The following is a 16,432-nucleotide window of genomic DNA, read 5'->3' on the forward strand; positions in this document are numbered from 1 at the left end:
GTTCAGCTCTTGACTGGAACATCAACGATTGCCGGATGGAGTGCTGTGAAATCATCATTTATAATCCCCGGGGAAGGTTACTCCTGACTTTGCTGATCCCTACATATTCCATCTAAACTTTTCTCATCTCCAGAACAAAAATGTAATTTGTACAACACTGCAAAGCTTATGATCTTAGGTGACAGCTGCTTCCACTTCTTTAGGTACACTTGTTCAAGTGGTGGTCTAAAGGAACTAGTACATGCCCATGCTATAGCATTGTTTGACCTGTTCATGCTGGTGGCCATGAAATGAAAATGATATGATGCTTTGCTGTAGGCACGTAAATAGGTAAGTTTAGCTAACTGCTATGTGGTTGCTAGGCAACATACCATAGATCATGTATAATTCAGTTTTTGTGGATATAAATGAGATGCTACTATGATGACAAAAAAAGATACAATACTTTTAGATGGTGTTATAATTGTTAAACACTAAAAACAAGTCATTTTAGCCTGTTGCTTAGTACAGTAATTGCTAGGGAATCTGATGACATCAGAAACCTGATATACATAATAACCTTCAGGAGCCTATGATGTACCTGCGTGCCAAGTTTGGTTGCTCAACTCCTGACTGTGTAGGAGGAGTTAGCAGCCAAAAAAACAAACACACAGACAGAGATTTGTACAGTAAATCAGTGGCACGTAGACATAGTCAAGATCTGCTCAAACCAAGTTCAAACCAAGAACATGGAAAAGAGTTGCTTTTAATAAAGCAGTTTGGATAATATTGTTCCATTCTTAAAATAACTTCATCAGCTTCCTTCATAGTCCACCTCAAAGTAAATATGCAAGAAATGGACCTTGGAGAAATGGAGGTGTCGCCGTATGCAGAATGTAGAAGGCAAGATCAGAATGATTCACTATCGTACTCACGATGGTAAGAACAAAATTGGCCAGTGCAACCGTTACATGAATTTAACAGTAATTTTGCATGCACAGTTGGTTTTTGTTCAGTTTAACAACATTTCTACAAACATCGTAGTGAAAGAGGCCAAATGAGTTCATTAAACTGTAATGATTTCCATATTAACCAGAGTTCAATCTCACAGAAAGCATCTGTGAACTAAAACAGGACTTGCATCACGAAGGTGCTGGACCAACTGCATAATGCTATCATTTTAATGTTTTTAACAGAGTCACCGGTTAATTTGTGGATTAATGTTAAAATAATACTAGCATAGTATAAAACATAATTCCCTCAAGCATACCTTATATTTATTTTTTTTATTGTAAATGAGGAGAAAAATTGTCTTTTAAAAATGGATAGTTGTCTAAAAAAAAAGTAATAACTAGTGTTTTATGACTCGTTTTTTCATTTGCAGTGATATCAAACAGATATCAGAGTATAACAAACACAAATAAAGCCACTCATCCATCCATTCATTCATTCAACTATCCTCTTAATCAGTTGTCCAGTTGAGGGTCACTGAACTGGAGCCCATCCCAGCTATCATAGAGTGAAAAGTGTGTATTCCTGAATGAAAGATAATAGGTTTTAAATGAACCCACTCTGTCATTTTGTTTGCTTAGACAGCTTTGTTGCTTCAGGCTTAACCCACTCTATGGACAGCATGAATACTCCTTCAACACTATAACACATATCAGGGTGCCATTTATCTATTTTTAGCTTATTTGCTATTGTTAGTGAAGTACTTGTCCTTATTGGGTTTTTTTTGTTATTTGAGATCCTGTCAGTTGCTGGTCTCCTTAGTGCTGAAGATAACCTACGATATTAAGCACCTTGGGCAAGTTGCGTGCCGCGTGGAGGATTTTCTTTCGATGTCCTGGATCAGTGATCCCGATGTCTCTGAGATCCTGGTCCTCCATCACGTTACTTCCCTGCATGTGCACAAACACAGGAGAGACACACAAATAAACACATTCACACACAGGCACACCCAAAGGCGTAGTCATCAGACATACGTGCATGCAAACAATCACATACACACAAGCACATAGACAGTACGCAGAATGAAAATGGATATACAGAACAACAGTATGCAAGAAAAATCATTTATAATACCGTGTACATATTTGCACAGAAATAAACAATCCACTCAAAAGTATCATGACTTGCTCCACAGCCTTACTGCAAGGGTAAAACTGTGACTGAAAAAATACACACTTGCTCTTAACACACACCGCATGCGCAAACACGCAGAATATGCACATCTCTGACACAAGCAGTAACAGCAGAGTGGGAGGACAATGAAGTCAAATAAATTGTGCGTGCCAAGAGTAATCAATCTGATCTGGTGCGACTCAGCAGGAACAAAGCCTTCAGAATTGCTGCTGCGTCTCCAGGATCCCTGTGCTGCTGTGCTTCATCCAGGGACACCAAACAGTCCAAGAGGAAGTATTCCACAACAATTTGAGACTATTTGTTAATTTAGGGTGTGGAAACAATGAACAATAGATTTTTTTCTCACATCCTGAAAGCTTCAAAAAGAAAATTCTTCCCTTATTCAAATCACAGCCCCACTTGCTTCATCATCTTCTACTGGTTTATAGGTAGGAATGTAAATACAAGGAGAACCATGAAAATGAAGAGCTAAGCGTTTTTCCCTGAGGACTGCTGCAGATTGATTCTCTCTGGCCAAGAATGTTAAAATGTTCTGTAGTCTTTACTCAATCTGCTCTCTCTGGATTGGTTTCAGAGCACAATGCAGCAGTATTCACAGGCCTCTATCAGGGTGCAGTTGGGAGATTACTCACTGATCGCAAGAATAAAAGGTCAAAATGAAGCGGGCCTGATGTAAGGGAGGTCCAAAAATAGATCCTCCACTTTTATTAACACGGTTGGAAGTTTGATGATGCCTCGGGAGACTTTGCAAACTTGTTATTTCATGCCGCATTTGAAACATGTGACAGGAATGTATGGTTCAGTTCTTACATAGCTTATAAGCTATGGTAGTGTGATTTGATCTGATATGCCTTGCAGATGTAGCCATGGTAGAAGTCCTTCATCTCACTAAATGCACTCAGTTAAGGCAACAGTGAATTAGAACTGCTCCATTCCCCTTCTCCACAGAGGAATAGTTTGGAAGCATAAAGATTTTCCATTTTTAAAGCAGACGTAACAGGGAAATGATAAAGAATAAAGAGTTTACGGATCAGAATGTTGATGTTCAGCTCCATATTACGATATTCGAAAATGGGGGGGGAATGTAGCGTCTGATGCAATATTAATGCAGAAGAGATGCAATACAAGTGGATGATGATGGACAGACTTCTAAGATGTTCTCCTCCACTAGATTGTTTATCTAAAAAAAAATAATAATAATTTGTGTATTTTTTCACTCAAATGAAATGTGTGGCCATGAAGGCCAAGAGAGTGAAAGCTACGGGTGCCCCACTTTTGGTAGTGCAAAAATGATTATTATCGTGTAAAAATTATGAGAATGGGCACACAGCTGTTCATAATTTATGATCCCTCAAAAGCTGCATCTCAGAGCAATCATCACATGCAGAGAGCCTTGCCGACTCATGTGAGCGGCTGCTCTTGTGCGCTGACGGGCGGACACAAGGAAACTTTCCAAGCAGGACTATACAGTGTATCTTAAGCTGTGACAGCAGTGGGTTGTGGGCACAGAAAGGCTTGCGTGCTGAGACTCCTGTCACTGCAGAATTAAACTGGGAAGAGCTTTCAATCCCCTCTGGGCTCACAAACGATATAGTGTTTAAAGTAAAATCTGCTCTGGGTTTACCCTGTTTTTATGTCAGCTGATTTCCAGAAATGGTTAAATATTACTACATGTTCCTCTGGGCTCCATTGCATTGTTCCTAAATACAGTGTTAATACATAAATGAAATCAAACATGACGGGGAATTAAAAAGGAGCCACAGTACTGCCCTCTACTGATCACTTTACTCAAATTTGCAATGAATCCCACAAATGAGTTCTGATATTTAAGTTCAGTTAGATTGATGACATCTGAAGCAAGCCTAGCACAATCTAAAAGGTCAATATTAAACATTCACAGTGCCTGCCTACTCTGACCTTTCTTCTTGTTTGCAACCTCCACATCCTTGTAAATATCCATGGCTAATTTGCCTTGTGAAGCTAATGATTTATTTCCTTGATGCATCAAGTCTAGCAGACACATTAACTGTGGCATGAACATGAACATCAGAAAGGCTAATGAACCAAGTCCACATCACACTGTATCCTGGAAATCTTGATCTACATGGATTCATTCAATCCCAATCAGACGGTAAAGCTCGCTTTTTGTTCTCTAAGTCTACTATATCTACTAAATGATGAATGTTACATTTTGGGCAAAATAACAAAATACAGGCAGAGATATTGCTTAGTCAATTGAGGATGACAGTTATTCTACCTGGTTGTTGCATCTGGCTTTTGTTGGCTTATGTTGCCTATGTAACAAATCAATAAGAAGAACAGATTTCTCCATCAACTAAATGAAGTACCTGCTCCCACATGGTCATTTGCAAGAGGACTAAAAACATATAAAGATTAGATTTAATCAGTCAAGGTTAGAAATCATCCTTTTTTAGTGCCAAAGGACTCATCCCCTCAAATCTTATGCACTGAAGTCTGAATTTAATACAGATGACCTGAGTTTTGTCTAGTACAGTACAACTGGCTGAATCCATAATGTGTTTTTTGCTGGACATTTTCTGACTGAAAAAAGTCAACTTGCCCTTTTGTTACTAGTGTTAATTACATAACAGCATTTCCAAATCTCTCAGTGTGTAAATTACTTCCAACTTAATTAACTCCAGTGTATTATTCTGGAGATAACTGATTTATTAGTGTAGCTGTAATCACCTACCAAATACTGTATTCCTTTATTTTTTACAACCATGCTCTTATAGTTGTGTTATCGCCTCATAAACAAATATAAAGCTGAGTCCATCTGAATGGTCACATTCTTACAAATTTCCACTATACTGCAATCTCATTTCTACCCAAAATGGGAAAAGAAATCCAGAAAAGACAGTAGCACTTATAAACTATACTGATTTGTCAATACAACCACTCTTTTTTTCTGACCTCACTGGTCTCACTTGACTGAATTCCACTGTGACATCAGACGCACTGTATCATATAACCCATGGTGCTATTGCAACTCTGTGGCCTGAGAAATGTTACCCCCAGGCCTACTTATTTACAGCATATAGCCATGTTTTCAGAGAAACATGACTATCAGATGGAAAGTGGTGTTTTTGGCTATCCCTGTCAAATGCAATATCAGGTTTCCTCACAATGTTCTTTACGGGAAACATGATAAAGCTTTCAGACAGATTGTGGACATCACTTTAGTATGAATATATTAATATTAGATTCTTACTGTTGCATAAAAAAAATGCTAAATTGTATATAATTCTTCAATAACTTTTTATGTTTTAGGAAAACTTATCTCTGGCATCATTTTTTAGCCACCACAGTGGAAAAAACTGTGATTTTGATCATTTTTTACAGTATAAATAAAAAATTTGAAAATAGAAAAATAGATGCATGCAAACATATGTAATGCAATTGCAGCATATCATTGTAAAAAAAAAAATACAGCACAACAGCATGCTGCTGCAGTGTAATCATCTCTTGTACAGTAAATGCAAGATAGGCCCACCATATGGATAGTACAGAGAATAATCTGTGGAGGATTTAATAAGATTTAGCAATCAACCATGCAAAGTGTATCTAGGATAAAACATGCTGTGCTTATATTAAGAATTGTTTGTCCTGGTTAAGTGACTATACCTAAACAGAGGTCAAGTACAGTGGCTGTAAATCAAGGGAATCGATGTGGAGACAGACATTTGAATTTTGCAGTAAATGAGATGACTGGGAATGCTGGGAAAAAGTTAATGAATGTTGGCTGTCTGTGTGTTCCCACTGGTGACAGCTCATACTCTTTATAGGGATTCAGGAAGAGGCCATAAATTTTAGCTGGGTCATGCGTTGCACAGAGGTGAGGAGGAGTTATGGAGAGGAGATGGGAAAGTGTTATAAAGGAAGAGAGAGAGTGGAAGGGTGAGTGAGAGACAGAAATAAGGGGGCGTGGAGTTACCAAGAGACAAGCAGAGTGGTGACATAAAAAGACTAATGCAGCTTGTTTGACAGTGGAGAGACAGGGTGATGTAAAGTGGAACCGACCCTTGAGATGACATGCTGCAGGTGACTCACCATGAATCGTAGGTCATCAAAGCCATTGAGCAGGAGCTTGCTCTCGTACTGCGGCAGCCCCACGTGCTCCAGCCACTCTCCCACCGGCTGGTCCAGGGCTTTACCACAGGCCCCATCTGCCGAGAGAGGGAAGCGCTTCAGCAGGGAGAAGCCGTTCAGCCGGTAGCAGCGGCACTCAGAGGACGACACATGGCATTGCCACATCATCCTCGGCCAGCAGAAGCAGAGCCGAGTGCAGCAGCACCAGGCAGGGTAGGGGGGAGACAGGGTCCAGGCCGGGGGTGAGGGGCTCCCACAGTACAGGCGGGGGCCCGGCTAAACTCAAACACAGGAGGAGGAAAGGAAGTGCTGCAGGCACCGCTCAAGCCCTGCAGGGGACTGACTAGGCTAATATACACCCACTGGTGTTAGTGTGACTGACTAGATATGTCAGGCAAGGGTGGAGGTAGTGCGGGGAAGGGAGCCCATCTGAAGCTCTGTATTGTTAAGTTATGTTGGACTGAGCCACTACAGCATCTTCCAACAAACCGCGCTCACTAAGCATTCCTTTAGTGAGCAGATGAGCAAGTGTAAAAACAAGTGCCTAGTTCGTCCAAAATCATTACAACACACCACTACAAGTCAAGAGACTAGATCATTTTCAGACTGAGTGGAAATGGAAATTATGTTTCACTAAATAAGACATTTTCATATACCTGACATTATTTACTCTGTTAAAAATATCCCCGTCACTTATTCTAAAATCAGAAACTACTCCATCAGGATGTAACACAGAAATACTCAGCTCCCCCAAAATGAATCTGTCAGGGTTTTCACCACATACTTGTAAAGCTCTGGCTGAGTCCCATGGCTTCATTGGTCAACCTCTTTGAGAGCTAGGACAAGGCTCATACAATGAAGGTAGCAGCATTCTAAAGTACTGTTGAGGTACGGGTGTAATTTTTGATCAAGGAATAGACATTTGCTTAAATCATATTTCGTCCTTACTCCACAGCCACACGGAGTACGGTCAGGTAGACATATTGTAAATCCTACATCAAAGAAACGTTGGCTTAGGCTTTCCACAGTGTGCTGATTCCAAACTCCTCAATTCATAATAAAATCCAAGTTTAGATTCCTTGATAAAGCTCCAGGTAAGCTGTCTGCCAAAGGAAAAAGGCTCAATGTCCTTGGTGGTACCAGTGCTCCCTGTGCTGCCCACTTTTCAGCAAGCTGCTGGATGTGCGGCTAAGCCAAAGAACGTGCTTCTCATCTCTGAAAGCAGTAAATCCAGGTTCAGATCCAACAGATGGCAGGTGAGCCTCTTGACTCTGAAGCGAGGATCACTGCAGGACCACAGTGCCGGTTAAGGTAGCTCCTTCCTGAGGCAGGCGCCCCCCACTCCCTCCCCAGCCCACCTGGTTCTTCCCCTTGCTGGGTGCAGCTAGCAGCCTCTGTGCTCAGGGCAGAGGTTTGCTGCATCCCCTGCCTGTCGGAGACACGCAGGCAGCGCAGATGCAGTCACAGCAGCTGCTCCTGGCTCACACACGCTACCCCTCACTGCTCACAGGGCATAGCGTCCTCACGCTGGCTACTTCTACACAGGAGACCAACGATCTGCCTTAAGCTCAGCCACTGCCGCCACGTCCTTCTCACATCCACGACAGCCAACAGACTCACTGTTCATCCCCCCCCCCCTTCTCATCCAAGCAAATCCCTCAAGCTCTTCTTTGTAACTCCCCCCCCCCCTCTTGTCTCTCTCGCTTCTCTCAGCTTTCTTTCTCTCAATCTCATAGCCCCATACCCATACTGTGTGATCGCACTGCAGGGCTGCCGTATGCTGCCTGATGAAGTGGGGTGCTGCTCCACGTAACCACCTCTCTCCCGCTATATCACTTCCCCTCCCTCTGCCTCTCTCTCCCTCTCTGGCTTGCACTCTCCCTCACTCTGTCTTGCTCCTTGCCTCTCGTTCTCAAACACACAGACAGATGCAAACGCACGCACACTTTCTCTCTCGACTCATCGTCTGTCTGTCTACCCCTTCCCATTATATCTTGCTCCTCTTTCTCTCTCAATAAAATGCACACATACTCACTCTTTTCTGGCAGTGCCTTTCTAACCTTAACGTACCTCTCCCCCTCTCTCCCCCTCCACTGCACTGATTAGAATTGCACAGAAGCACTCTGATCTTGCCAGTGGAGAAAGGACACCACCATCAGAGGCGAGGAACAAGCTCCGAAAGCCCCAAATCACAGTCTTTTCCAGCTAAGAATGACTAGAATTTAAAGGGATGATGGGACCTCGATCCAGTTCTGCAGGAGCCACGCCAGTTTTTTTGGCTAACATGGGATATTGAAACAAAGACTCTGCTCAAATCCCTGCTTATTACCAGAAGGCTTTAATTCATTTACATCTTACTTTGATGATAGGACAAGGGGGGGCAGCATTGATTCAAGTCAGCAGAGTTTTTAATACACTTGGAGAAGAGAAGAGAAGAGAAGAGAAGAGAAGAGAAGAGAAGAGAAGAGAAGAGAAGAGAAGAGAAGAGAAGAGAAGAGAAGAGAAGAGAAGAGAAAAGGACATGTCGAGACCTGCCTCTTCTCCATCTCATCCAGCATGACAGAAAAGAGGCAAATTCCACTATGTACTTCCAGATGCTCATGTCATGTCAACCATTTTTAGAGCACAACAGAGGCTTCTTACAGGAAAAAGCCTGCATAAGAAAGTAAGATGACATAAAATTTTTAGAATTGGGGTTAAAAATAAACAAATCAGGTCATGTGTGGCATTAACATGTCTTTAGTAATCTGATCACAACTGGACAACTGCAGAAGTTCACACTTGGCATTTGAATGCCAAGCTATCGCTTTTAATCATTTGCAACATCCCAAGACATTTGAATTGGAGGTAAAGACAATACAATATAACCCCAATGATTGAGCCTCCTGTGAGCTAACTCTTCATGATGGTGGGAAGTAAGGAACCTTGTTTAACTGGAAAAGACACACTGTAGAACCAGTATCAGGAAGGGGCAGGCATGTGCCTCGACTGGTTTGGGGGTTGAGGGGAAAGAGAATAAGGGGAAAAAGAGAGACAATGACAAAAACTAATGATAAGACCAAATACCAGATTCCTGCTGCAGTCTAATTTTTCAAACCAGCATCTCACTGCTCTACACAACAGCAGATTACTGTAAGCTATCACTAAGTAGATGGCAGTACCTTCCTGAGCCAGGTACTGCCAGAGGTTTCTTCTTGTTAGAAGGGAGCTTTTCCTTCACTGTCACCAAAGAACTTTCTCAGAGGGGCTTTTTCTTTCTTTGTATTATTGTAGGCTTTACAATATAAAGTGCCTTGACGCAACTACTGTTGTGATTTGGTGTTATGTAAATAAAATTGAGCTGAACTGAATTGAATTGCATTAAAGTGCCTTTCACAAATTACAAAATCATCCAACAGTCTTTCGCAGAAGTAATAATAAATAATAGCCACAGGTGTTCAAACTGCTAAAGCCAATGGCAGATGCACAGCTGTATTTTAGTGACTAGCAAAGCTTCAGTTGACAAGTGCAACTCTGCAGTCAAGTGGCTGAAAAATGAAGCCAATGCTAAAGTACCTGAAGTAGATAGCTTATAGTTATTGAACTGTAACTTTCTTTGTGGTGTTGGTGACCTTTTGACATTTAAACAGTTCAAGAGTCTGTGCCTCAGTTTTATTGCATAAAAATCTATTATTTTATGTACTATTAGAACTAAATTGTGAATATGTGTGGTATGTGCTTTGCACCTCCACGGTTTATGGAAGCATTTGCTAACCAAGTTTAGCACTTCATTTTTTCATCTAAATATGTCCATCTTTCATTATTCTGTCTTTTTTCCACAACATGTCAGGACCCACTAACCCAACACCTGAGCTTTGAAATGCAGTCTACACAAACCAATCCCTGATGTCCCAAATGTTACGTTCATCTTTTATATACAAAAAAGGTGAATCAAACCACCTTCAATGGAGGTCTGAGCTATGTGATCTCGGTACATCTTGAGTATATTCACACCTGTAATTAGAACTGTCCACTTGTGATCTTGACCAAAAATGCATGTTAATGACAGGTGAACAAGGCTTGAAAGACTCACTCACTTATGCAGGGTGTCCAGTGGTGTTATCCCAGTACAGCTCCAGGCAAAGCATTATTATGCAGGCTTTCAAGCAGCCTGCAATCACCTCACACATTCCCCAATGGGTAGCCAGCCAGTCAGTAAGGTAGAGAGGGCGAGGAGAAGCAATGACAACACAGGGAGGCAAAGTGAAGGGCTATTGATTGAACCTTCTCTTTAATTGGCCACGTATACCTTTGTTTCTTCGCCCTTAACAATTAGGTGAAAGGCCAAGTCAGGTCTCAATGACCTGTCAGTCATCCACAAGGACCGATGCTCATCATTCGTTATCAGGAAAAGAGGCTGCTATTAAATTTTCTGTGACTGAGGACAAGAATGATGGATAGGGGGAAGGAGAAAGGAAGGGAGAAGGAGAGAATGTGCAAGAGAGATAAGACGGAAAAAGACTAATAGAGGAGGCGGCGATGAAACATATGGGTGAGATAAGATGGTAATAGGAAGTAAGAAGGATTGAAGTGGACTAATTATGATTCACTACAAGATCCCACAACTCCTCCTTCTCATACTTTACACTTTTCTTCTAAGCCTCATACCAATCTCAGCTTTTACGATACAACAAAACTGCTCAAAATACCATCCACCCCATCCAATTTTTTTCATTCTTTTGGGACAGGAACACCTCCCACGATAGTAAAACCTAATTACTGACTGACAGAGGATCCAATTCTCCTATGGGGGGTGGGGGGAAATGGGTCACTGTCTTATCCCCTGTTAAACAGCCCAAGCTGTCAAATCTGTCCAAGTGGGTTTCTGTGCTGTGTGAGCACTACGAGGTCTAGACTTGGCTCCACGGAACACCCCGAATGGCCTATTTACCGAAGAAGAGGTAGAGGTTGTGTGTAGATAAAGCCATGCCTTTTTATCAGAGCAGGAGAAAAGCAGTAGCTCCTTGTCAACACACCCAAGCACTGGAGAAAATGAGCCGCAAAGCTGAATTAATTCAGAGAAACTGAAGGCGGACTCTTTTCCTTTGAACGTCAGAGTGTGCCTGTACACAAACCGAGCCGATGCCTCCTGTGTGCTGTTAGCTGTGCGGTCTCTCTCCAGTCCCTCTCTTATTCTAAGCACATTTACTCAGTGAACTCTTTCATACAATCAAGGCACTTGTGATGGGCACACAACACAAACATCATTATCTTTGAGGATTTATATGGTACAAAACTGCATTAACATTTTGCTAGCCGAGAAAATCTGATTCTTTTCAGAAATTGCTTCGAGAAGATGAATGACCATCCTTCACTTGTGTTATGAAGTGGATAAGTTTTTCCTCATCCTGTCACAACAAAAGCTAAAAGTGGAATAAAGATTTACAATTTAGGTTTCCATCTTTGCATAATCCCTCCTACATCTCTCCCCTCCTATCTATGTGTACCTCCTTCCCCATGTGATTACTCTGAAGGGTAGCCGATCCTTCCCTTACACAGTGAAAAAAGGAAATATGACCTTTTTATTAAGAGAGACACAAAAAAAGCATCCTGGCAACCATCAGAACTAGTTGTGCACAATCTCCGATTTAAATCGGAGCAGCAAGTGTATGACTCAGCTGAATCTGGGACACTTTCAGCATGTCATTCTTCAAACAAGGACTATTAATAGTACACACCTATAAGTGTAGCGAAAACAAACACCATATTTGCTCTTACGTAATGTGGAATAACTCCAGGTCTTAATTGCTTAGATAGCATTTAATCCAACACTGCTCACTGAGCTGGAATTTAAGTCAAAATTAAAATGATAAATTAACAAGCTTTCCTTAAAAAAAGATATATTTGAGCTTAAAGATAATGAATGAACAGAAATTATCCTTAAAAGAATTGAATTGTGATGAAATAAGTACATTTAATGATTTCTAAGAACAGTTTATTTTTATTGTTTTTGATATACTTTCGTCCTCTTCTTTTGAAAATGTACATTTCTAAATTGTGAGTTTCTTAAAAGCACTTTGATCGGCATTTTTTTACTTTAGGGGAAATCATAAACATTGAGAATTTTCACCATATTGTTGCCACTCAAAAAGCTGTATAATGTTTATTTACTTTTACAATATAGGTTTTACTTCTCAAGGCTAACAGAAATCAATTGTCTTCCTGACATGACGACTGAAAATAAAATTTAATGCTAAATCCAAAACAGAAAATTTACAATCTTCACTATTTTATATTAAAAGTGGTCAAAGCAATCACATAAATACACCAAATGGACATTTGTAAGAGGAATACAGGAAGATGTTATGGAAGAAATGACAGCATTGAATCAGAAATATGATGAAAGAAACTCTCTCGTTAGCAGACACTGCAGCCCATAAAGCATACTGCACATTACTAATGAAAATGTTATCCCAATAAATCTGATGAGACACGTAAAACGCAGTCCTGTGCAGAAAAACACCCTTACACAGTCCTGTACGACAAAGCCTCCTTTCCTACAGAGTATGTAATGGGGGTAGGTTTACACTGTATCAACTCAGTTGCGTTATCTAAACAAACTGAGATGATGCCAGCTGGCTTCTCCCTCTGTACTGCCTGAAGGACAGTTGATGAAGCGTACTATCAAATCAAGCCCTATTGAGATCTACAGTACCACGAGAAAAAAAATTACAACACTGAGGGGAATTTAGAATTTGATTTCCCATGAAGTGGAAACCTTGTGAGTAATAAATAACAACAATGATGTGCCAAACAAAAGTCAGCATGAATCACTGTAACTTGTGAGAACAATAAAAGAGCTCTTCGTCCTTTCTGAAGGCGTGTTTAAATGCCATGAAGGAGCTCTTGCTGGTGTAAAATGACTGGTTGCAGATAATATTCTATATAAATCGTGCTCAATTAACTCATCAGTGGTAAATGAGTAACATTCCTTAATACCTCAGACAGTGTTGTTATTTTGCATTTACACCACAAAGTCAAATCTGTGGAGAAGAAAAGACTCCAAATTCAAGTTGGTTACTGATGGATTACCTGAACTTGGTATGGGCTGCTTGTTTTTGGATGTTTCAATTCCTGCTCCAATTAAGTTCATGATCTTCTCAATCTGTTGAAGAGAAATAAACGTGAAACACTGGTGAAAAATTACCTTACCCGAGACTGACATATTAACTCATGACTTTAAAACAGAAGGCAACACATCATAATGGATCGACTTTAATGCATTAATGTAAAACACACATCCAACCTTCCTTTATCCTACCTGAGCCAAACCAATTATAAAACAGGAAGGAGTGAGACTGCCTGAAGAGTTAGGTCTGTGCACTGCTACTGCTGGGAGTGTTGGAGAGAAGGCAGGCTACTTTGCATTGATGGATTACGAGCAACAGTCCAACGTGGACAGCAATTCAATGACTAATGCTTCACTCAGCAAAAACACAGACGGTTGATTAAGGTGAAGCAAGAATATCTAGGAAGTTCTGTAACCAGGTCCAAAATGCATAAACTAAGCCCCAAGAGAATGAGAGCTGCTGTTGACTGTTTCAGGGAGTAACTGATTGCCCCCTCAGACCTGTGGCTTCAGAGAATAAAGCAATAGCTTACTGCAAGATTAAGTGTGCACAATGCTGCATGCAGGAGATTACAGAACAACTCAAAAAAGAGTTGTTCTGGGGCTTAGAGCTGAGCGTGTTTATTTAAGAGGACTCTGATTTTCCAGAGCCAAAATATATTTTAAGGTTGTTTGTTTTTGTTTATTTTGCTGAGTAACAGAACATTTGTGCAGATTCTAGTGAAATGCTTTTGGAGACTGATAAAGGTATCACAGCTGATATTTGAAAGGCAAGGAAGACAAGCTATGAACATTATTTTTTTTCATCCCAATAGAAATGAATATGCACAGATATATAGGAATATACATTTCAGCAGTTGAAGAAAACTCCAGTATTTTATTATTGCACTTCATAGACTTGATTTAAAGTTTGTCAAAAATTGAAGCACTGAGAAAGGCAAGATAGAATTACTTTCTACATTTTTCATTGCATAAAAATGATAATAAACAAGCTTTACACTCTACACTCCAAAGTTTGAAACACAGCATTTGCTATATACTCGAGACAGAGAATCCCAGCTGTGCACAAAAACAGTCAAGAAATGACGCAATCAAGAATAGCAGGACTTTCCAAGTGTTTTTTTTTTATCTTCACTGGCATAAAGGTAGTTTAGAGGTGCAACTTGGCCTGCCAGCTAGTGAAATTTGCAGCCTTAGCGATGCTGGAGATTTTTCCAGCTTTAGCCAGAGGTGATAACCCTGTGTGGATTATCTGCGATTTCTTGTTTTTATCAGTAGTTTAATTATCTGAGAGAGACTATTGCATTGTTACTAAACACAATAATTCAAAAATGGAACAGTTTGACATCTTCAAGTTGAAATTCATAGAAAATAAACTAATAAAATTAAATCTGTTTTTGCATGTTAATCTAGAAGTTTTACAATTTTAGGAAATGTGAAAAAGAAAAAAATATCTAAAGTTTGGACTTTAGCCCGGTGAAATAAGCTGAAATGGCTCTGAAACATCCTCTTCATGAGACTGACATTTAAATGAAGCTTATGCGTAAGTTCAATAAGGAAGATCTGTCGTCACCCATCTGTCTGCTTCCCAGGTGTTGACGGATAATCTAAGCTTTACATCAATTCCACTTTCCCACGCTGTCAAGTTGATTATGACATCACATGTCTAGTCCAATCAGTTTTCTGCTGGCCTCCTTCAGGCCGATCAGCCTTTACTCGGCTACTTTAAATCTCACTGCGCATCTGTTATTCTTCCTTGCAGTCGCCTTCATGCAACTCACCTCCTCCCTATCACCGCCTCTCATCACTCAGGCTCCATTCAAGCCTCCATCTTCATCTCCACCACCAGCGTCTAGACTCTGGGGGGGGGGGTCCTGCCCTTATCCCTATCACAGCTGGGATTATGTTCTGCTGTGCTAGGCCATCGGGGTCTGAACGCCAAATACCTCAAATTGAATTTTGTACATCAATAAATCATGTTCAGTTCATTCTAATGATCGCTTCTTATTGAACCGAAGCTTACTGTTGTTCCAAATACACTTATGTCCACTATCAATTTTATTCAATCAGTCATGGTTTTGGTACTACCTAAACTACCCTAAACACCAAGCTAAGCGCTCAGTCGACAACACCTTGACAATCTCTGGTGCTATGGAAAAATGTGTAGGTGAGTTACAAAGTTACAAAGGAAGTTTTGCACCAAACACCTCATTGTGATTGGTCACTAGCAGATTGTTGCCGTTACCCACAGTTTACACCAACTTACCCACACCAACTTGCCGGCAGACACTTGCATACTACTGGCTGAGTGGAAGTAAAACTTGAAAACGTTTGATCTGTTTGCTGACGGGTCGGTTCATTACAAACTATAGACAACCTTGCAAATTTGCTAGCAATCAAAGCAAATCTGTGAGGCTAATTTTGCACAATCACTCACCAAATGGCCGGGGAAAAAACATTTTTCCTAGTGACCAGTGATTTGCCATTGGGTCGCCAACTGGTTTCTAGACCTGTGTATTTGGAGCCTTCACCTGCTAAAGAAATTTGGTTGAAGCTTAAAAAATAAAAATAGACGTCCAAAGATGAAATAGATGTGAATTTTATTAGTCTACTTCTGCATTTTGTTAACTACTTCTCCAACCTAGGGCTGTGGGCGGGATGTGTTCTATCTTAGCTTTCACAGGCAGTGTTGCGACTTTTTTTTTATAAAAAGCGACTAGCGACAAATCTGGCGACTTCTTCTGGTGTTATTGGAGCCTTATTTATGACGACTTTTTGACGTGAAAACGCATATCGCCCTTACTCTCAATAAGCAGCGGGTGCTGCCATGAGCACCTCGCCCATGCCAAAGCGCTCACCCCCAGCTGCTATCAGGGCAGGAGACGTTCAAACCTATGCGTCCAAACTGCAAATGAATCGCGCATGAGCGAAGCCGCTGCTCCCGCACTGACTGTAACGCAGTCAGTTCTTTTACTGTTATGTTGTTTTGTGGACCACAAGGTTTTAAAATACTTATAAACACACACACACAAAGTAACTCCAACAGAGTGCCTATTTCGGGTCACTTTTGACGGTCCAAGCCCGGATAAA

General features: G+C 40.8%; 1 protein-coding gene across 1 annotated transcript in view; it reads right to left on the reverse strand.

Moving 5' to 3' along the window:
• The window catches only part of anks1ab (ankyrin repeat and sterile alpha motif domain containing 1Ab), a gene marked incomplete at its 5' end in the record, with an annotated part of 54,887 nt that overhangs the window by 13,597 nt on the left and 24,858 nt on the right, over nucleotides 1-16,432 (reverse strand). The window contains 3 exons of the mRNA XM_080891865.1: nucleotides 1,782-1,880; nucleotides 6,196-6,311; nucleotides 13,306-13,378. Coding sequence (XP_080747991.1) covers nucleotides 1,782-1,880; nucleotides 6,196-6,311; nucleotides 13,306-13,378 — 288 coding nt within the window. The remainder of the gene's footprint in view (nucleotides 1-1,781; nucleotides 1,881-6,195; nucleotides 6,312-13,305; nucleotides 13,379-16,432) is intronic.

This window comes from Rhamphochromis sp. 'chilingali' (assembly GCF_963969265.1).
Source record: "Rhamphochromis sp. 'chilingali' genome assembly, chromosome: 9".
NCBI lineage: Eukaryota > Metazoa > Chordata > Actinopteri > Cichliformes > Cichlidae > Rhamphochromis > Rhamphochromis sp. 'chilingali'.